Here is a 22388-nt window from a genome sequence, read left to right as displayed (position 1 = left end):
TCCAGAGAAAATGTCAGGAGAGACATACAACAGTATGCTTAACAATGGGAATGCTCTGTGTTATGTGCCCTCCAAATTCCTATGTTGAAGCCTTAACCCTCAATGGGATGGTATTACCTTCAAGAAGTAATTAGGGTTAGTGCTGGAAGAGGGCATTCCTGACTCATGAGGTCATGAGGGTGGGGGCCCCATGATGGGACTAGTGCACTTATAAGAAGAGAAACTGGAAAGCTCGCTCCCTCTATCTCTCTGTACACGAAGAGGTCATGCGAGCTCACAGCAAGATGGCGGCTGCCTACAAGCCAGGAAAAGAGGCCTTGGGGTGAAACTTACCTTGCAGATACCTTGATCTTGAACTTCTTACCCTCCAAAACTGTGAGAAATAAATTTCTGTTGTCTAAGCCACCTGATCTATGGTACTCGGTTATAGGGGGATTCTGGGTAAATTTTGCTTTTTAAAAAATACTTTGTTACTTTCTCTCTGTGCTGAAGGAGCAAAAAGTATTCTTACAACAGTAGCTCAACAATATATCCTCAAAAGCATACAAGATAAGGAACATCACATTTCTCAAACGTCTCCTCTTCAGGGAACTCTCTCTAGATCTTCCCAGGTACTTGCTTCTTGTTTTGTTTCATGGGCCTAACTTTCAGAGCTCATGTCTCACTATCTTGCAGGGCTTTTGGAGTCCCCTACTCATACACCTTCTCATACATGAGACTACACTGTTTGAAAACCACAATGGGCTCCATAAACACTTCTGCAATAGTGAAGAAGAAGAAAAAAATAATGCCACACATGAATGCTCCTGAGATGCCTCTGCCTATTCTGGTGTGATTGAATTCTGTCTCCAGCAAAGGGAGGAATGGGATGAATGTTGTTATGTTTCTTTTTGCCTCTATGGAAAGAAGTAATTAGAGTAACCAGCATCATGGAGACAGCAGCCATACTCCCCAAGAAACCAGAGTTGGCGGAGAAGAGGGATCTGCCTTCTCTGTGAAAGGCCTGGAGGCATTGAAAAGGAGGAGTTTCGGAAGAATGCTGGCCTTGGAATTATCTACCCACCTATCTATCCATCTGATCATCCATCCATCCATCCATCCTTTTATCCAATCTCCTATCTGTCCATCCGTCCAGCTAGCCAACCCTCATTCACCAAATATTTATTGAGCATTTGCTATGCACACTCACTAGGGATAAAGTGTTAAACAAAATGGACATCAGATCAATTCAGGCTGGTGTCCTAGCTCAGCCATTTAACTGTTACCTTGGGAAACTTACTTGCTCTCTTTGAGCTGCTTTCTTTATCTGCACATTAGGGATTCTAATCTCTACGGTGAAAAGGGTTACAATAAATATTGTCCATATATGGAAATAACTTAGCACAGTAGCAAGACCACAGTAGGTGCACTACGAACAGTAGTTTTGGCAGTTCTCTATCTCCCCCAAAGACCCCTGCCTCCTACCCTTCAGCTGCATAGGACAGCACTTCTGCGTGATCTTCATACATGGCAGCGACAAGGACCTGTGGGACGACGTTTGTCTGGGAGTGGAGAAGCGGCCCAATGAGAGTCAGTGGCGTGTCTGAGGCTTACCGGTCCTTGAAGAGCAGGAGCTCCTTCCCCAGCATTGTCACAGCATCAAAGGATGAGCTGGAGTCACAGAGGTCGGGGGTGGATGGCTTGTAAGGGGGGGCATGGGGCACAGTGGGCTTCCCCAGGAATGGTTTCCGAGGTCCTAGGATTCAAAATGAGTTGGTCAAAATGGTAACGGGAATTTGGAGTTCACACACTTCTGTTCTAGAGCCCCAGGGGAGGTTGCACACTTTCACGCTGGACATGTGATCATGACCATGGCTATTGAGGGCAGGTAGACCTGGGTTGGAGTCCTGGCTCTCCTGGTTACTGAGCTGTGTGATTTGAGGCACATTATTTAACTTTTTAAGCCTCAGCTTCCTCACTTGTTAAAAGGGAAGGATAATAATAGTACTCACCTCAGAAGGCTGTTGTGAGAATTAAATAATTCCTGTAAAGCAGGTAGCCGAGTGCTTGGCACATACTAAGTCTTCTAAAGATTATTATTTCATTATAGAACTTCTTTGATATCTACAAGTGTTCCAAATTAGAAATGTAATTTAAAAATTGGCATGGATTGTTTCTTTGTAATTAAGTTCTTTTTTTCTCAATAAGAAAACTTTCTTGTGTGTTTTCCTATTATTTTCATAGACTCCTTGGCATCCTGACCTGTGCTTTTGTCTTTTACTAGGCATCCAGGAAAAACTGAGCGAATTCTTGTGAAACTGAAGTACACTGAAGGTGTTTGCTATTTAAAGGTATCTTCTGGTGGATCGTCTTGGAAAACATGGACCCAAATCTTGCGAGAGCTGTCAGTGAGTCTCCTCTCCTGCTCTGCATCTCTCAGGACTGTGCCCCAGCTCCAGAAGAATGAGCCTGCACAGCTTGGACTGTCGGCTCTGGCGGGTTCCTGCTCTTCTATGAAGCCTTGTCATAACCACAGGTGAGAGTCAGGGAACGAATGAGGCACAGGGAAGGGAAAGTTTCAGGCCTCTGATAAGGGTCAGATGAGGTTTGAGATCAGGGATGGAGTAGGGTTAGCATCAACGCAAAGATCAGAGGTGGGGTGAGGCTTTGGGAGAATATCGAAGCTGGAAATTGGAGAGGGTCAGCAGCGGCAAGCGATCGGGCGGGTGATATGAATGCTCCCTTGTAACATAAACCCATGTTTTCACATTTCATTCACCTGTGCCATAATAGCTGTGCCAAAATATGTGCTTTGCCTCCTGGCTGAGTGACAGTGGCCATCCAAAGGCAGTGACTTTCCAGGGCACAAGGACCTCTAAAGGCAAGTGTTTGAGCTCAGCCCTTCTCGGTGGCCCACAGGAATTGTTTCCCATTGGAACACTGCCACCAAGGCTCTGGAGTTGAGTTTGTGACATGCAGACATTCACAGCGTTTTTCCTGTCCCTCAAGGGTCAGGCAGATCTGGTGCTTTCTGCCTCCTGGAAATGGATAGAGCTGGCTGAAGGCTTCTTGGGATGAAATTTGTCTTTTGTGCCTCAGGTGAAATCTGACCAATTTTGAATGGTGTGCCCGTTTCCGGGCTTCCCACCCTCCAGATCCCCTGGGGCCAGATTCCTAGCACCCCAGGAAGCTGCTGGGGGATCTGGGTCTCTAGGCCCTGAGAAGATGGAGAGAGGCTCTGATAATCAGAAGCCTAATAACCAGGTCTCCAGGGCTCAAGGGAAAAGCAGTTTCCTAGATCTTTTTGCCTTTTATCCATTAAAGAAAAATTGTCAAGTTCTAAGGATGTTTCAAGATTCCTTCTGGTGGATTAATTGGATTGTTTTTCCCTTAAGGAAAATTGGATACAGAGTTTCTAATAATCCCTTATTACCTTTTGGAAGAATTGGAAGAATGTTAATACTTGAGGTAACTTATCTTAGGATATCTTAGGATACTTACTGTCTTTGAACCTCAGCTTTCTCAGCTATCAAATGAGGAAAACACTTCACACCCCACAGGTTGGTTGTGAGGCTGGTGTAAGACTACACACATGAACCTGTTTTGTAAACTGCAGATTGGCTACATGGCTGGGCGTGGAGTTATTTTAATCATGATTGCAGTTTTTAGGGAGATAAGGTCACTTATCTGCAAATGGGTAAGCACCACATATATGAACTATAAACTATATCAAACCTCTCCCAATGTGTAAATTCTAACCTGCACTCAAAGGAAAAACACAAACAGACAAATGACTATATTTTCTAAGGCTATCCAGGTCTAATATGCTCTAAAGGAGAGATGTAAAATTTACTCACACATCACACACATATTTATAACTAGCAAATGAGCTCTTCACAAGAAGGCATAGTTGGGGCTGTGGTTTCCAGATTGATCTTTACCAATGCAGATAAAATGCACTTTCTGTAGTTTGGAGACTGAATGCCTGCCAATTTCAGGGTTAGTGGTGAAAGAAGGTAATAATCGTACCATATAATGCCTGGATCCCTTTCACATCATCTTTGGGGAGGTGGAATCCATAGGGATTCTTGTACTTATAAGTCGGGTACATCAGTGCTGATGGGTCTGTGGAATGGGCCAGGCCCAGGGCATGGCCAAATTCATGAGCAGCAACGGTAAACAAATTAAAACCTAGACAATATGAGAGAGAAAAAAACAGTATCAACACAGGTTTTTGTTTTCTCCAACTTCCATCTTTATAGGATAATTTATGCCCACATTACAGTTAACCCATCTCCTTTTCCTAACTGGATTATTCAAAGGTTGGTAGGTTATTCTGGCACTTATCTTTAGTGGCTTTAATTCTTCCCCCCTTGGCTAGAAGGGGGTTGGAGGTGGGGGAGGATGGAAATGCATATCAATCCATTTTGTTCATCATCAGTGATGTTTGGTAGACTGATAAAGGAGGGCCTTGGAGCAAATAGTGGCAATGATATTTGACAATAATTCATAAATTTAGACCACAAATGCCTTAATAGTTCCCTGCTATTACAGCCTACACCTTTTGATCCACACGTTTCACACTGAAGATTTCCAGATGACCTGTATGATATTCTGGAAACTTTATTCCCATCCCCAACACACTTCTCAACAGTACTGATTCTCTCGGGTCATTTCTGAATGTAGCCTATTTCCAAGAACAAGTAAGAAATCACAAATACTAGGTTGCTGAAGGAAACAAGAGCAGTGCGTTGAGAAGGGGATGACCGGTTCTTCAGATGATACGCTATGAAACAGATCAGACAAGTCTACAACACAATTTGGGGTGGATTTTTTTCCCTTATGTGATCCCTTTTGGATTTTTGGCTTACTTGTTTTTCCTAGCCAGCCCCCCTAGTTAAAGGGTGGCTTGGGACGTTGAACCTCAAGGTTTCCTGATGGAGCCCAGAAGAAGGTACAATATTTTCCAGGTTATGGTGAATTGTGCATATATACCATTCGTTCCCATAGTCCACTTCTCAGCATTGTCGAAATGTGTATCTCCTCCCAGGCCTTCTCCAGGAGCAAATGCATGGGCTAGAGTCCCCCGAGGCCCATCGAATGGATAGGAATCCCCGTGATCTAAACAAGTGGGGAGAAAGGCCAACAGGATTGAGTCCTTCAAGCAATTTTGAGGGGCACATCATATTACAGAAAAGGGACATTTTGAATAGCATTGAGACTTAAATTTACTTTTCAGTATTTATTTGTTATAATGGGAAGTTCATTTGTCAATGAGTAACTGCCCATTGAAAAATAAAAAAGGCTAATTCATACCGCAAAGATAGTAAGCATTAACAATAAAAAAACACCATTTTTGTGTTATTGTTGCTATCACGACATCTGTTAACTGACACACAGGATACTGTGGAACTTTGCATGCGCCATAGATTACAAGAGGAGAATGAACGGGGCGGGGGGGGCATTCAATAGCAAAACCTACTCCACTGATGGAATGTGAACCTGTTAGCGGAATGACCTTTCAAACTTGATTCAGCTGAGACAGTGATAGTGAATTGAACAAGTGTGTGCTTTCTGTTTCTATAGCACAATACAGTTTAAGGAAGTGTCAAAAATCTCTCTGTAATTTTGACATACTTTCATGTGGAAAACATATGAAAGTCGTAAAGGTATTTATAAAATCCTAACTTTTAAAGCTTTTTTAAGTTTTTGTTTAATTATCTATTTCAATTAACAATTCATTACAAATTTAATAGAAAAGGAGGAGGAAGAACAAAATGAGGGATATAGTTTACCACTTAAAAAAATCTTAGTAAGGATACGCAGTTTTAGTTTGTTTTTTTTTTTTAAGGCCAACAGAACAAAGTTCTGGTATGCCATTTCTCAGGTTTCAGTGAAATGCAGTCTACTCAGGTGCACACACCGAGGACTTCATGCAATGGCAGAACAGTCCCTGGTTGGCTTGTGTATTAGGGGACAGACTGCAAGCTTGAAAGATCAAGAGAGAGCCAGACATTCATTCCTTGGCCTTCAAAGCTACCCGAGTCACACTGCCCTCCCTGCCACTTCACCAGGGGTGGCCTTTGTCTTCTGGGAGGACTAGGACCTGCCCTGGGCCAGGTCACACCCAGGGCCATTTCTAAAGGCTCCATTCTCAGGACTTGCTTGATCTTCTCTCTCCTAGCTCCTAAGCATGTTTTCCCTCCAGTGACATCAGATTAAAATTAAGATCTGGACTTGAAATGACAAGGACACTTAGAAATGTTATCTGAGGAGGGGAATAGGTAGTAGCTTTCACCCTGACTATTAGGAAGCTGAGAAGGAAAAGAAATTCCATGAGCCGTTTGGCCCTCCCTTTAATCTATTTCCTAGACTTGCTTCCCTGAAAAGGGCTCAGAGCTCTCACCACTCCCTGCGCAAACTTACGCCTCTACTCCTTACCAGGGTGAGCAATGGAATGGAGAAGAAGTGGGAAAGCTGGAGGCAGACCTCTTGCATATCTCCCAAAAGGTGGTCTGCAAGTGTGGGCAAGACAGAAATGACACTTTCCTAACCATTGCTGCAGGGGGAAAGCTGCATCAAGGTCACTGTGGAAGGTATTTCCTTCAGTGAGGATTCACGGTGGGATATCCTTGGCTAATATAGAAGGGGGTATATAAGTGATAAACACTATCATGGGAATGGATGAGGTCATGTGGCTAACGGGAAAGCAAAATCTGCAAGAATTTGTCCCCTAGTGTGGCAAAGTCATAATGAAAGTTTGTTACAGTGAATCTACAGCTGTGTCTGATGATGACAAGACATGCTAAGAACTCCTTTGGTTCTATTTCCCGGCCAGATGAAGATCATGGCTTTGCCATGGTCTTGGCCTTGGCCCATCACAGCACTGCGTGAAGGAGGAGTGTGTGATCACTCGAATTAAAGATGTAAAAGGAACAGTACTGGGACAACTCTCCTTTGAATTAGTAGATGGAATCCAAGTACCACAATACCTCCATTTTCAAAAGATATCATAATATCCGCTTCTCCTGAGTTTATTCTGACAAAGCTCAGAGGGGCGGCGCTACTCCAGGCCTGCAAGGCCATCTCCACTGCTTTGTCCACCTCGACAGGACTCATGGAAGGTGTGTATTTAGATATTCTGTGAAAATGGAAGGAACATGTTTTCTTTTCAGTAACTGCTCCGAAGGAGGCAAGAATTATATGTTGTATTCAAAAAATGTTAAATATAAATCTACAATTTAGATTTTTCTCTGAAATAATAATTCTTATTTTGCTTTATTATATGTTAAATTTCTGCATATGAAACAACAAGACAAATGAAAGGGAGAGATGAGAGACAGTTGGGATAATCCGGTACTGAAACCATTTAGCTTTCATTGTTATTGTACTACCACCGACTTAAAAGAAAATTTGTGGCCGGGCGCAGTGGCTCACGTCTGTAATCCCAGCGCTTTGGAAGGCCGAGGTGGGAGGATCACTTGAGGTCAAGAGTTCGAGATCAGCCTAGCCAAGATGGTGAAACCCTGTCTCTACTAAAAATACAAAAATTAGTTGGGCATAGTGGTGCAAACCTGTAGTCCCAGTTACTTGGGAGGCTGAGGCAGAAGAATCAATTCAACCTGGGAAGTGGAGGTTGCAGTGAGCCGAGACTGGGTGACTGCACTCCAGCCTGGGTAACAGAGACTTCACTCAAAAATAATTAAATAAATAAGATAAATAAAACTTGTGAAATGTCACAGGTAGTAAGTAGTCAATTTTTCTTCAAGTCGTTTTCATTGAGAGAGGACCTCTTTTTCCCCAAAGGGACTGGATGTTTTCAATTATAAAAAATAGAAATGTGGAGTTTTGTGGTTTTGCTAATTCTTATTCAAAGCTCATCAGGATTTCCCCAGGGCTGTTGGGAAAGGTTTTTTTTCCCCTCAGAATAATGCATTCTATTCTTTTTTCTTTTTCTTTTCTTTCTTTCTTTCTTTTTTTTTTTTTTTTTTGAGATGGAGTTTTGCTCTTGTCGCCCAGGCTGGAGTGCAATGGCATGATCTCTGCTCACTGCAACCACTGCCTCCCAGGTTCAATTGATTCTCCTGCCTCAGCCTCCTGAGTAGCTGGGATTATAGGCGCCTGCCACCACGCCGGGCTAATTTTCATATTTTTGGTGGAGACAGGGTTTCATCATGTTGGCCAGGCTGATCTTGAACTGCTGACCTCAGGTGATCCACCCTCCTCAGCCTCCCAAAGTGCTCCGATTACAGGCGTGAGCCACTACCCCCAGCCCAAAATAATACACTCTTAAAGAGGAAGGGCTAGCTTTAAAAACGGAGGCTCACTGGAACTGAAAAAACGGTGAGCCTTTCAGCAATTACTGGTGTGACAATGACACCTGAAGGCAGAAAAATGTAGTGCTTTTTGGACTGTGGGTGGAGTCAGAGTTTGTGATTGTTAGAACTTTCTGCTCTGAAGCCCAGGGTCTGGGGATTTCTGGCAGCACACAAAGGAAAGTCAGGGAGGGCCACTTCTACCTGAGACCTTGGGCTGGGCTGGAATATGATGCAAAGTGAGAAGCTGTGTCTGTGAGAGCCAACCCCACGAGCAGGGACCGGCCCTGCTTTCTCTCTCTCTCTATAGCTCCTAGTCTAGTGCCTGGCACATAGCAGATGCTTAGCAATTGCTTGATAAATAAATGAATGAATTAAAGAATTAAATCTAGCTGTTTTAGGGCCCACTCAGTGGCTCTCGAAGTTTAGGACCTGTGATAATTACCTAGGAAGCTTGTTAAAAATACAGGTATGGTCCAGAAATCTGTGTTTTGAAAGGCATCTTAGGTTATTATAATGCAGATAGTGCAATTTCAATGAGAAGTCAACAGCAGTAATCCTAGGGTCCCAAATGAAAGGACTGTGCCCACAGAAAGGATAGCAAATAGCTCAATTCAGGACTTGAGAGGGAAGGAACAAGGAGCTCTTTAACCCCAGTAGTTGGGGCCAAAAGAAGAGACCTATAGATCTGAAGGGGGAAACCAGAAAGACCCTTAAAGGGATTATTTAATGCTTTCAAAATATGCCAAGCCCACTGCACAGTATGAGTCTGCAATTTATCACAACTAGGTAGACTTAGTACTTTGACATGCCCTCGCATTTTTGGTAAGTCAGCCATATCTTTGAGCTGACTGTGTGTGTTGGCCTGGAGAAGACAAGGAAGGAGAGAGGGATAGCACCAGAGAAGAAGAGAACGTGCAAAAATCCCCGACTCAGGGTCTGGAGCTTGATAAAGCAATAGTAATACTAGCTAATATTCTTTGAAGTCATACTATGTGCTGTTGCTGCATGCACTTTTTAATGTGGCATTTATCTAATCCTCACTACGATCCGTAAGACGAAGATCATCATCATCATCTACATGTTATGATTAGTCAGGTTTGAGCCCGGTTCTGTCTGACTCCAAAGCTTATGCATATAAGCACTATGCTGTATCTTTTTTCCTTTTGTAATTCTCTGGGTTATGTTGTAAGAAGTTATTCTGAAAGTCGGTAGCTACACAGGCAGAGTACTGTGATAGCATTTAGTGTCCTTTTTTCATGGGGAGGGGATGGTGGGGTGGTTGCAGAGCAAGACTGGATAGGCAATGTGTGTTTTGAGGGGTTTTTAAGACTGTCCAGCTTCTTGCAAGAATGTTATACTTCCCTAAGCATCACATTATCTTGAGCCATGCTTCTTGCCTTTGTTGTACATACTAAAATTCCAGAACACAGTTTACTTTAAGAAAACTATGAAAAGACTCTGTTGATGCATACACATTTTTCTTGCCTTATTCCTGCTATTTCAGAATCACTTTTGTGTTCAACTCCCTATGAGGTTTTTCTCCCCCAGTTGCTTTGATTTTTTTGTTGAGCCTGCCACCTTATGGGTTTATTGGCTGATGGCAGGTAACAAGTGGCCTAGGGGATTCATGACTGTTCCCTGTGTTCTGGCCCCTCATTTGATCAAATGGACTCACTGGTGTGCTGGAACAGTTTAACAAGTGGCTCTACAAGGAGAAAAAAAAAAACCCACTTGATTTGTATGACTTGCTGATTTCTGTGTTGTAAATATTCTCACTATGGCTAATTCAAGCTACCAATTTACCATCACTGAATGCCAGGTTGTGAAGAGATGAGCATGAATGAACCACCCAGATTATACAGGAGTACATAGCCTCATGAACAGAGAAAATAACAAAATGTAGTGAAATAGGAGGCAATATGTTTTTATTACCTTTGTTTTTAATATAATTTATTATATTAATGTAATTATTTAATATAGTGTATTTAATAAAATTTGTTAACTATACATATTAAATAATATAACATATAATAATAAATAATATATTTCATTATTATAAAATAATATATTTTAATAATATATTATTAATAAATAGTATTTTATTACTACAAAATAATATATTTTAATAATAAATAAATATAAATATGAAATAATATAATTATTTAATATAATATATTTAATATAATATAATTTATTTAATATAATTTAATATGTTTTATTTAATTGTAAATTTACATAATTTAACAATGGCTGTCTTAGCAACCAGCTCACAAAATTCTTGGGAGCTTAATAAGTGGCTGTAAAATTCCTGACATTTTAAGGATTGGCTTCTGTGAGCTATTAGGAGGCAGCTCTAGCACACCACTGCTTGGACTATTGCAGGAGTCCAGCCTTTCCCCATCTCCAGTTATCATCTAGATGTGCTCATCCTAAAAGCGAAATCTGATCCTGGTCCTGGCCTGGCTCTCCACTACCCTGGGGATAAAGTCCAAACTCCTTGACATCACGCTCTAGTTGCCCTTCAGGCTGCCCCTCCAGCTCATTTCTTTGCCATTGCCCTTCCTGCACCCTCTGCTGCAGCCGCATGCACTAGGCACTGGTGGTGGGAATGCTGCCCATCAACATACCAGTCTGTCCACTCTCTGCTGCTACATGCTTGCTCTGGTTTTCTTCTTAGGAAACTCCTTATATGTGCAAGGCCTGGGGCAGGACCACAAAGAGTGGAGGCCACTCTTCTTTTCTGACCTGCACCCATCTGTCATGCATGAGGCCCACGCAGGCAGGCACCATCCACCCCTACCTCAGGCTGAGGGGCAGGTACCATACATAGTTTGCCCTTGGTTGGACCAACCTGGGGAGGAAGTCTGCGCTGGCTCCCAGAATCAGGTCTGGCTCTGGGAGAGGGAATTCCAGACTCTGTACCCTGAGCACAGCAGGGAGGGACGGAGGTTCTGGTTGGGTGTGTCCCCTTAGTTTACAAGGGATGAAGCCAGAGGATTAGGGGAGGGAAGAAAGAGGGCAGGGAGGGAGTGAGGGGAGCTTCGGGCTAGGAGTGGAACTGCTTCTGCTTTGCCTTCGAATCAGGCTCAGATGTTACTGCTGGTCCCTGGGCCACTTGGTAGCTCTGTCAATGTGAACTGTGATCCCACAGTTCACTGCTTAGAGCTATGCTTTTACGCTTTTCACACAAAGCTACAGCTGTCTGTCTGCATGTCTGTCTCTCCTTAAAGGACTGTGAGTTCCCTAACGTCAAGAAAGTCGACCCCTTTACCTTTATATCCCTCAAATGGAATGCATTTCTTGAATCATCAATAAAAGATTTTTGGAATCAATGAAATAAATTACTTTATTAGTAGGTTATTTTTTTCTTTCTCATTAAGCAGGTTGTTTTAAGAAAACTGGTTTGTACTGCCAGGTCATTAATCCTAGACTAGATTAAAGATAATTGTGTTGTTTCTAACTGGTAAAATTGTTTGGAATGCCTAAAATAGCCAGTCATTATGACAATCCTAAGACCATATTTTCTGGTGAATTGCCCATTGTCATTGCCTGACAGATGCGTGTAAAAAGTTCTTATTCTTTCTTATGGTTGTGAGGTGTCAGGATTTTTATACAGATGAGAAAGAAGATATTTTTTCAAGAAAAGGGAAAAAGAGAGAGGGGGTGTTTTTCTCTGAATTTGGAAAGACTTGATCTCATTACCTGTACGTCAAAGTATTTTTTTTCCATTTGGGTTCACCAGGGAAGAGGCGATAATTGGCCACATCAGGAACTCCACAGCGAGGCTTCTTGATCACGTTCATTGTGGTCTGGTCTAACTTCCCGGTGACTTGGAGGCCAAAGAACGCTTGTAGCTCCTTAATCTTCCTTATCATGGAATTGCCTCCTCTTGCAACCATCTCACCAGTCTGGTGCCCTTCTTTATTTGTGTAATATGTGTCAAGATACGCCTGAAATGGAGAGGCAGGCTGACGCGTCTACAGCGTAGTCTGGGAAATACTCATGCTCAGGTAAGGCAGGAGACAGCATTCCTGATGTATTAAAAGCAGTGTGTAGAGTATTTTCCCATTTATGAAAAAAGTAGGCATATCTGTATACATAAAGCTTAGCTATACTCCAAATTACTAACGATGATTGGTTTTGGGTAGTGGGGATTATAGATTATTTAATTATTTCCTTTTAATAATTAATTAATAATGTATTAATAATTAATTATTAATTATAATTAAAATTAAGTAATTAATAAATAATTAATAATTAATTTAATAATTAATCCTGGCCCTGAATCATAGAAAAGTATTACGAAAGATACAGTCTAAGGGACTAACAGTGGTTAAACCTTAATAATGGAGTTAAGATGATATATTTTTAAAGCTAGGGTTTTTACTTTTTTTTTTTACTATGAACCTGCATAATTTTTATAACCAGTTGTTTGTTTCTTTAAAATATGCACAAGATATTAGTCTTAGAGCACAAAAGGTTTCTGGCTGGTCATACGGGCAGGACTGAAATAGTACCTTTTAATGAAGTAAAAATAAAATTAGAAACGATTCCTTCTTAAAACTATTCCTTTTGTCCACCTGAATTTTATAGTTTTTCTATGATGAATATAACAAATAAGCATTTTTGCTTTAATTTTTTTTAAATAAAAAAATTCAGGGAAGGAAACCGATGTGAACATTATTTTCGTGGGTCACTTATTTGTCACTGAAGTTCTTTACCCAATTTGCAAAACAAAGGCTATCTGGTTTCTTTGGTAAACAGTTGTTGGTATCATGTTTCCATTGTACATAATGCAAGATCAGTATGCTTTTAACTCTTGGAGGCATTGTATTCCAGCCTCTCATACTTTACAAAGGCAGAGGGTCCACCTGTTTTTCAGCTGAGCATTTTAATGAGTTCAGATGTGTTTAGTATGTGGGCTGGAGTTTGTTTCCATGAGACAACTTTCCTAGGCAAGGCTCTTTGTCTCTTGAAGCAAATAAAATAAGCCATAAATTATAAGGCTTCCATTTGCACAAAAAGACATAAAGCCCCTCAGTATATATTGTTCAAAACACTTTTCTATGACTCAGGGCTGGGATTAGGGTAAAATGAGTGACGCAGGGGCGTGCAAATACAGGGTTGAGGCCCGCCTTTGGCTCAGGAATTTCACCTACTCAGCTGATTTTAGGAAAATAACCAAAGAGCAGCTAAGGGTTCAGTCATCCTTTCATGTCCATGGGGGAATTGGTCCCAGGACCTCTCTCAGATACCTAAATCCACAGATGCTCAAGTCTCTGACATAAAATAGCATAATATTTGCATACAACTTAAGTACAGCCTCCTATATGCTTTAAATCATCTCTAAATTACTTATAATATGTACTATAATATAAATGCTATGTAAATAGTTGTTATACTGTATTGTTTAGGGAAAAGCTACAAAAAAATGTCTGTTTTGAACATGTCTTCCCTGAAACAGATGCAACTATCGATTTTTTCCCGAATATTTTCAATCCCCAATTGGTTGATTCCATGTGTACAGATCCCATGGATACAGAGCACTGATTGTATTTAATTACATACAATTTTATATTTATATAGTATAGACATGTTTATTTATTAGATATAAATTACATATTATTCACCTATCTATTAATCATATATTACCACATATAAACTATGCAAATTGTTTACTTACGTATTATAAACACATATTTTTAACATATATATAAAGATAATAAGTAATTGGAAGTAACCTTAATGTCTTATGTCAGGGGATTTATTATATATATTATCTTATATTTATATGAGACAGTACTATAAGATCAGTTTTGAAAAATAAATATTTAATGGTATGAAAGAATGCTCTTTATGTAATGGCAATATACTGAGAAAAGAAGAGAAATCTTTATAAGGTTATAATAATAATTTTCTGAATAAACCATACATATACACACATACACATACACACACACACATACAATAATAAAAGGAAGTCTGCCTGAATATTAATGTTGATTATGTCTGGGTAATGAAATTACGGATGACTTAATTTATGCTTTATTCCTTCCTATATTCCAAAATTTTTTACAATGATCATGAACAGTTACTATTGGGGAAAAAATTAAAAGGAGTAAGTATTACTTAATATGTTTGGAGAGGGTACACTCTATTTTCACTGCAGGATCAGCCGATCCTTCACTCCCTGCCCTCCTCGTGAGAGAAGATCACTTTCCCCATTGTCGTCCCTTGTAAAAACCTTAGGTGAGATGAGAAGCCAAGAGGAGGAAAAGGGAGAGGGAACACGGAGTGACCAGGCTCTGAAACCTAGCCCAGGTGTTCTGAAACAAAGCTGCTGCTATTTGGTTCCATTCCGTCTCTAGTTAGACCATCTTAAGTATTTATGTTTCTCATCTTTTTTTTTGCAAGATGAGGTTGATGGGATGAATTGTTCCTGTCTGTGCAAGTTGACGCTGTGATAATGCAATGCTTGTGGTAATGTCTCAATTATACTCCTCAGGGTTAAGTTCCATGTATAAGACCAGGTCCTCTGTGTCTCTGAAATCATTGATTTCAAGTATTTTGTTCTCCTGTTAGGTTATGTGTTACACTCTACATTCTAGTTTTTGTTTCACAAACTAGGTTATATAAGGGAAGATGCTCATGATAAATAAAGTGGAAAACATGTTTGCCGTGTTTACCACTGCCATTACAGCATGAGCCATGTTTATAAACATAAGTGATATCTAGTCATACCATCCCAGTCATATCACCAGGGCTGAGATGAGGCCAGTGGTGGGTTACCAAAAACTCTGTAATCAAGATAAATCATAATTTAATGCAGAATTTAAAAAAAACCAAAATAAATGCCAAAAAAATCCATGATAAACCAAATTTCAAAATTTTAAATACAGGATGCATTCCTGCTTTGGTTGTCTCACACCAATCCTGGCCCTGAATCATAGAAAAGTATTATGAAAGATATAGTCTAAGGGACTAACAGTGGTTAAACCTTTATAATGGAGTTAAGATGATATATTTTTAAAGATAGGGTTTTTACTTTTTTTTTTTACTATGAACCTGCATAATTTTTATAATCAGTTGTTTATTTTCTTTAAAATATGCACAAGATATTAGTCTTAGAGCACAAAAGGTTTCTGGCTGGTCATACGGGTGGGATTGAAATAGTACCTTTTACTGAAGTAAAAGTAACTCTCTGTCATCCTGATTAGCTTGTTTACAGTCTCACTGATCACTTTCTGAAACAATCTTATGCACTCACTGGTTGACTTGTTTATCTTCTCCCAGTGCCTTCCCACCAGCTCCCTCATCCTCATGGAAGGAGCATAAGAACAGGGGCTTGATTTGTTTGATTGCCTCATATTTCTCCAGCACATGCCACGCTGTAAGCATTCAATACATGAACTTATGCTGCCTATTTTACTGCTTTTGTTTGTGATTTTATGAGGCTGATGAGGTTGTTATATAACGTTTCTATAAATTATAAGGTGGGATGTTATTAAATAATTCTTTCTTGTCACTGTGATCCTCGTTAGAGATTCGGCCAGATCATTCCAAACTCCTAAAGAGTGACGAGTTTCCCTGCCCAGAGCTGAGGACCAGGGCCATTGCAGGCAGAAGGTGCTGTGTGTCAGGTGAGGAGATGTGGGCAAGTTTTCCTGCTCCTTGGTCTAAGGTCTTTCTGAGAGTATGTCGTAAGGGAGACAGAGAAGGGTCGATTTATTTTGGAGAGGAAGAAGTAAGGAATCATTAAAGGTCCCCAATATTCCCAGGCCATGCTACTGTTTCGAAACGTGCCTAGCTGACTCCTGACCAGCTAGAACAGCACGAATGGCTCCACCCAAGAGTGTCTAGCCCAGGGGTCCCCTGCTCCTGGGCTGTACCCAGAAACCAGTCTGTGGCCTGTTAGGAACCCGGCCCCACAGCAGGAGGTGAGTGGTGAGCCAGCATTACTGCCTAAGCTCTGCGTCCTGTCAGACCAGCAGAGGCATTACATTCGCAAAGGAGCTGGAACCCTATTGTGAACTGCTCATGTGAGGGATCTAGGTTGCATGCTCCTTTTGAGAATCTTATGCCTGATGATTTGAGGTGGAACAGTTTCCTCCCAAAACCATCATCCCTCCAGCCCCCCAACTTCCCATGTCCATGAAAAACTGTCTTCCATGAAACTGGTGCTTGGCTGGTCTAGCCTAATTCCTTAATAGACTGGTCAGGGGTGACTAATTTTTTTCTGCAAAGGACCAATAATTAATATTCTTTGCTTCTAGGCTAACCTCTGCCATTGTGGCACAAAAGCAATCATAGACAATCTGCAAACTAAGGGGCAGGGCCAACTATAGTTTCCCTGAACTGTGGATTAGAAGGAGCGTCTCCCAACACCTCAGATCCATTCTGGCCTCAGCATGGCTCTCCTTCTGGAGGTCACAAAACCTCTTTAGTTTCAGAATCACAGTGGCATGAGGCAGGGTAGGGAAAATTACATTTGGGAAGAAGGCACCTAAACGTAGGTGGCACGGACAAAATACAATTGAATAAAGATCCCAGTATCCTGAGTTATTTCGAATTTAGTTCATCTAAAAGTGGGCTAAAGTCAAAAGAAGTTCAGTTCAACATGGTTGTGCTGGGCATCAGCTGTGCTGTTCATCTGCGGGGCTGATATTTAAGTGTTTAATGACTGGTATGGCCGGGGAACTGACCAGTTAATAAGGATGAGTGGCAGAAACAATCGGTAGGGACATGCCATTGCACATGGGTGCAAATCAGCTCTACGATGCAGACAGCTAAGCGGTACACAGGTGCAGCTTGGCAGTCAGGAAAGCTGCCCTGAGGCAGAGCTGGTGATCACAGATGTGCTGTAATGTTGGCAGACTCTTGAAAGAGAGGCTTGTGTGCAAAAACATTTCCTCTACATATCTTTCACTAATGTTGGAAATTCCATCCGTAGACATCCATTTCTTTAGGTTAAGGATGCCACCCTTCTTTTAAAAACAAAAAATGCTTGGAAGCATATATATATATATAAATCATTTTGAGTCAAGTAGTCTGTGCGAGAAATTCGAATATGGATCATTTCTATCAGACCCTTTCCAGCGGTCATAGAGGAGAGATCTTAAAAGAGGAAAATACACAAAGTTTCAGTACATAAACATTGTACTTTGTACTTACTACATAACTTTGTTATGTACTTTGTACATAAACTTTTACTTCTTTGGGGAATATGCTTTAGGGAGAAAAGGCCCTCAAGTGAGAAGTGGGTTGGCACCCAGGAAGAACTTAGTCCACTTTAAATTTTGATCAGGGCTACCTTGAATATAAGAGCCATTTAAAAAGTGTAAACACAGGAAATCTCTTTGTTGTGACTGCTAAAGCTTAGCACTAAATTCACAACCTGCCTCTAGCGTGCGGATTATGCCTCGGTTTTTATTTTTCTGCTTCTATTTTTCCTCCTACATCATTCCTGGGAAGTACTTGTTTGCTCCTTTTATATTGTATGGTTTTCACAAGCCACCTGGAATTCTTTATGAAGCAAGATAGCTAGGTAGATATATATTCATGTATTTATTCAGTCATGTAACATGGTACACCTAATATGCACCAGACACCAATCTAGATGGACAGAAGATAGCATCAGTTAGACCTCAATGGACTTACATAAAATGATTTTAAAAGAACAGTAGAATTTTTTTCTTATTTTCTCACTATGCCCTTTTAGGTTTTCTAGGGCAGAGGAGCAAGAAGGAATTGGGCAAAAATTCACAAACCTGTGCGAGGCGGTAGTTGTTCCTCCAGGTCCTGGGGGAGGCTGCAACTAGGGAGGGGGCTGCAGTGGAAAACTTCAAAGCCATGATGAGGAGGACAGCAAGGCCAGATGCAGGGAGCACCTTCATCCCCTCACAGTAGCTTGGTAATTATATCAGCCTGGGGGATGGCAGACAGTGCACGTTTGCACTTCGACCTTGAGCTCCTTTTATAGAGTCAAACAGGTCTGGACCCTCCGAGCAAGGATGATTCATGTCTCAAACAGTAATTATACAGCTCATTTCTCTCCCTGATGATGGGGTAACACAACTGTACACAGGAATCAGGGAAAGCTTCATATTTTTTTTGTTATTTGCCAAGTGGCAGAAGGAGAAAAACAGTCACTTTTAATGAAGTTTGTCAGCTAGTTACAAAAATTGAAGTAAACTTGATTGATTTGAACCCAACTCAACTGAAACATTTGATTAGTCTTAATTTGGGGGCCTTTTTCCATTCTGATTACAGAAAAGTTAGATGATTACAGTATAATTGAATTTGTCCTCCAAGTAATCCCAAACTCCCCATGCATTCAACCCAATCGCCTGTATCTCCTGCATTCACTAAAAAATTTCTCAGTAGCAACTGCTGTTCATAATGATGGCTCTGAGACACATAAGATCCTGAATCATCAAGGCAGGATTACATTATACTATGCTGACTTAGGGTGGAAAGTGAACTGATAACTGTTAGAAAGCTTTTGGATGAATTAAGGCAAGAGTTATGTCTTGTCTCAGTTAACCAAAACATTAGCCAGAACTCCCCAATCTCTGTGCACTCTGGTTAATTGGAGTCATATTGTTTTTCCTAGGTCTGATTAAGATGGATTTGGATCCAGAGATGATACGGCGAAATGGTGTCATACGGTGGGAAAAGCACTTAGAGTCAGACAAAGCAAGATTAAATTTTTAAAAAGATACTTCCTAGCTGTGTGATGTTGGGCATGTCATTTAATCTCTGAACATCAGTTTTTTTTTTTAATCTACAAAAGATTGACAATACTACTACTATGTATAAACTTTTCAGTGTTATGGAGTAACGCATATAGCATGATATCTGCAAGCACCACTTGGCATCCATTAGATGTGGATTCAAATCCTAATTTTTATTTTAGACTAGATTCAAGGTTATTCCTATGGTGAATACAGTGAATTCCTATAGTCTTTCTCACTCTGTTGCATTTTGATATACTTTCTTGCATGGAAGAGAGAGTGGTGGAGTTACAGCCAATGTGTGGTATCTAGTGTACAACCCCAGGTACTGAACAAGAGTTTGTCACACATTGATATGGTTTGGCTCTGTGTCCCTAACCAAATCTCATCTCGAGTTGTAATCCCCATGTGTCGAGGGAGGGAGGTGATTGGATCATGGGGGTAGTTCCCTCATGCTGTTCTTGTGACAATGAGTGAGTTCTCACAAGATATGGTGGTTTTATAGGTGTTTGAAAGTTCCTTCTTTGATCTTCTCTTTCCTGCTGCCTTGTCAAGAAGGTGCCTGCTTCCCCTTTGCCTTCCACCATGATTGTAAGTTTCCTGAGTCCTCCCCAGCCATGTGGAACTGTGAGTCAACTAAGCCTCTTTCCTTTATAAATTACCCAGTCTCGGGTATTCCTTTATAGCAATGTGAGAATGGACTAATACATACGTGCAAACAGAATTTCTGGCTTGTACTGTGAGATACACAAAACATGTGTCTCAGAAGAAGAAGAAAGAAAACCACAGATTAGATTCATTTAACTAAATTATAAGCTCTTTGAAGATTGTATTCTAAAAAATGTTACTTAATCAAGTTTGTTAAAGAAAAAGAATGAATGAATGTACAAGCATATACTAATCATTGCTTTTTGGTTTCAGGAAAGGAATAGGATATTGCAATAATTTTTCAAAATTTGCATTTATATGGTCTTCTGTCTTCTAGAGCCCTAACTTCAACAGCTGCCAAAATTGAAGAACAAAGAGAATCTTTGAAACTTCCCTTCAACTGGTCATCCTCTTCCCTTTTTTCCTCCTTTAAACACTGTTCCAATTCTTTATGATGGCCCCAGTGCAAAGACAGACATGGAAGTGAACATTGGAGTGGAGGGAATGATGCTAAGAAATTCTGGGACCAATAGAGAGAAAATATTCTCACCCCTAGGACTCTAAAGAGTATTCTAAGTTCCTTTTTTGGAAGCACATGGCAGTTAATAACTGCCTATAGGGTGTGATCTAGATACTTCTAGAAGGTTCCAGTATCCACTTTTCTAACACATAGATGCAATCAATCCCAATGTTCCTAAGTGCAACATTTTAGTCATCAAGTGCAAAAATTTTGAAGAGGAATAGCAATTTATGTTCTTATAAGTAGTTTATATATTAGTGTGACTAAATTTCACCTCAGAGTCAGCACTAGGCAACATCTTTGACCTTTCTAGAGAGAGAATAATAGAGTAAATGTCTGGTAATTCCTCACTATGATTTCCTTTTCCTGATTTTTCTTTCTTCACAATGGAGCAAAGGTCTGCTTTCTTTCTGTCATTCTTGTATCAACTCTAAATTGAAACCCAAATCACTGAAATCTAAAAAATCATATAAAAGCAAGTCAATGACTAAAAGAAAATGAAATGAGAGATCCTATCAGAGAAATATGAAAGGGAAAATACCACCGATTAAATAAGTTATGGGAAAAATAAATCATTACACCATTAAATGTATATGTCAACATACTGTATGTTGTTTCACGCTTATTGTCTTTCACCAGTAGAATGTAAGTCCCATAAGGGTAAGGACTCTATATGTTCTGTTCGCAGCAGCATCTCTAGTGCATAGAACAGTTCCTAGCACAAAATAAACAGTTGCTGAATAAACGAATGTATGAATGAGTGATTAATTAATGATTAAAGATAGAAAGAAGAAAAACAAGATTGTCCTTAGAGGGATAAATTTTAAGTCAACCCATATAATGGATCAAGTGAAGGTGTGTAGCATCACCCTAAGAAACCAGAACCTTTATTAAACCCACATTATATGCCAGACATGTAGCCAAGTACCTTATGTACATTTTTCACACAACTTTATGACATGCTGTTTTTCAAGTGAAGAAATGGGCTCATGGAGGATAAATGATTTGTTAATTTCACATAGATATTAAGGCGATGGCTCCAAGATTTTCACCCACCTCTGTTAGACATCGAAGCCTGTGTTCTTAACAGTTATAGGAAGCATACGTTGGTGCCTTTGTGGAGCAGTGCCTTGGGAGCATGGTATTTCAAGTTGGCTGGCAGGGAGATCCCTAGGCTTATTCTAGCTGTCCCGCAGCTCCCTGGCACTCCCGTGTGTCTGGCCTGAGCAGAAGTTGGGCCAACCAGAATGCGCAAGCTCCCTGGCTGGTGGTGATGTTTCTTATTGCAAATGACTAGTTTGTTACTCTGGTTTCTGTTTTTCAAACTTCAGTGAATTTAACTTTCATAAATGATTAAATTTCTAGATTTCCAAAGAGTTCAGTTACAACCTGGTAAATTTTTCAGAGTAAGGGATGCTTCCCATTGAGGCAGGATTCTGAGTGATCAGTCACCAGCTACGTTTTATTCCATACCCAGCCTTACCATGGCCCTTCTTTCAAATGACTCCAGTAAATATATGTTACTTTGAATGGCCGACTCCAAAAAAGTTTATTTATATAACTTGTAAATCATATCATATTCTATTTTGTAATGGTATTTTTTTAAGTTTAGAAATTTATGATTAGAATACAGAATAACATGAACCATATTCTGAATTTCTAGAGCACACATATTCCAGAATCAGACGAATAAAAATAGAGGAAAGAAAAAAGTGTATTTAAAACAAAATACTACCCCCAGAATCTCATATAGAAAATGAGTGAAAGATCTTACCTCATTTGTGAGAATGAGAAGCTCAGAGAGGACCTGGCAAGTTTATATCCAGAAGCCAACTGGTTTGTTTTCACCAAGAACAGAAAAAGAAAGAGAAAAGGGGAGGGAAAGGAAGAAAAAAAAATACACTTACTTTGTACTGTAGGTAACTTTGGTTAGAGAGGAAGAAGCAAACGGCCTTCTGATTTGGCAGTTATTGGCATTAAAATGAGCTATTAAAGAAGATTGTGAGGTTGCCTTCGGCAGTCTTTGAGTATAGGATACAGCATCATGCTTTTAGAAAAGATTTGGTTCAGTGGGGTTGTGCCTATCTGCTCAGGCTCTGGGTATGTGCAAAGAACTTAGATTAGATTGCTCTGCCAAATTTTATATATATATATATATACACACAAATACATATAATTTATAAATACTTA

General features: G+C 40.3%; 1 protein-coding gene across 1 annotated transcript in view; it reads right to left on the bottom strand.

Annotated features, from left to right (window-relative positions):
• MMP20 (matrix metallopeptidase 20) overlaps positions 1 to 18197 on the bottom strand; it is a 45798-nt gene extending 27601 nt beyond the window's left edge. Inside the window, exons 1-6 of the mRNA XM_003253046.3 lie at positions 18065 to 18197; positions 12000 to 12247; positions 6972 to 7120; positions 4975 to 5100; positions 4009 to 4170; positions 1594 to 1735 (exon numbers count right to left, since the gene is read on the bottom strand). Of these exons, the coding sequence (XP_003253094.1) occupies positions 1594 to 1735; positions 4009 to 4170; positions 4975 to 5100; positions 6972 to 7120; positions 12000 to 12247; positions 18065 to 18190 (953 nt within the window). The 5' untranslated portion in view covers positions 18191 to 18197. The remainder of the gene's footprint in view (positions 1 to 1593; positions 1736 to 4008; positions 4171 to 4974; positions 5101 to 6971; positions 7121 to 11999; positions 12248 to 18064) is intronic.
• Positions 18198 to 22388: the final 4191 nt, after the last annotated feature.

Source organism: Nomascus leucogenys, chromosome 15 (genome assembly GCF_006542625.1).
Source record: "Nomascus leucogenys isolate Asia chromosome 15, Asia_NLE_v1, whole genome shotgun sequence".
NCBI classification, from domain to species: Eukaryota; Metazoa; Chordata; class Mammalia; order Primates; family Hylobatidae; genus Nomascus; species Nomascus leucogenys.
This window is presented reverse-complemented; position numbering and strand designations above follow the sequence as displayed.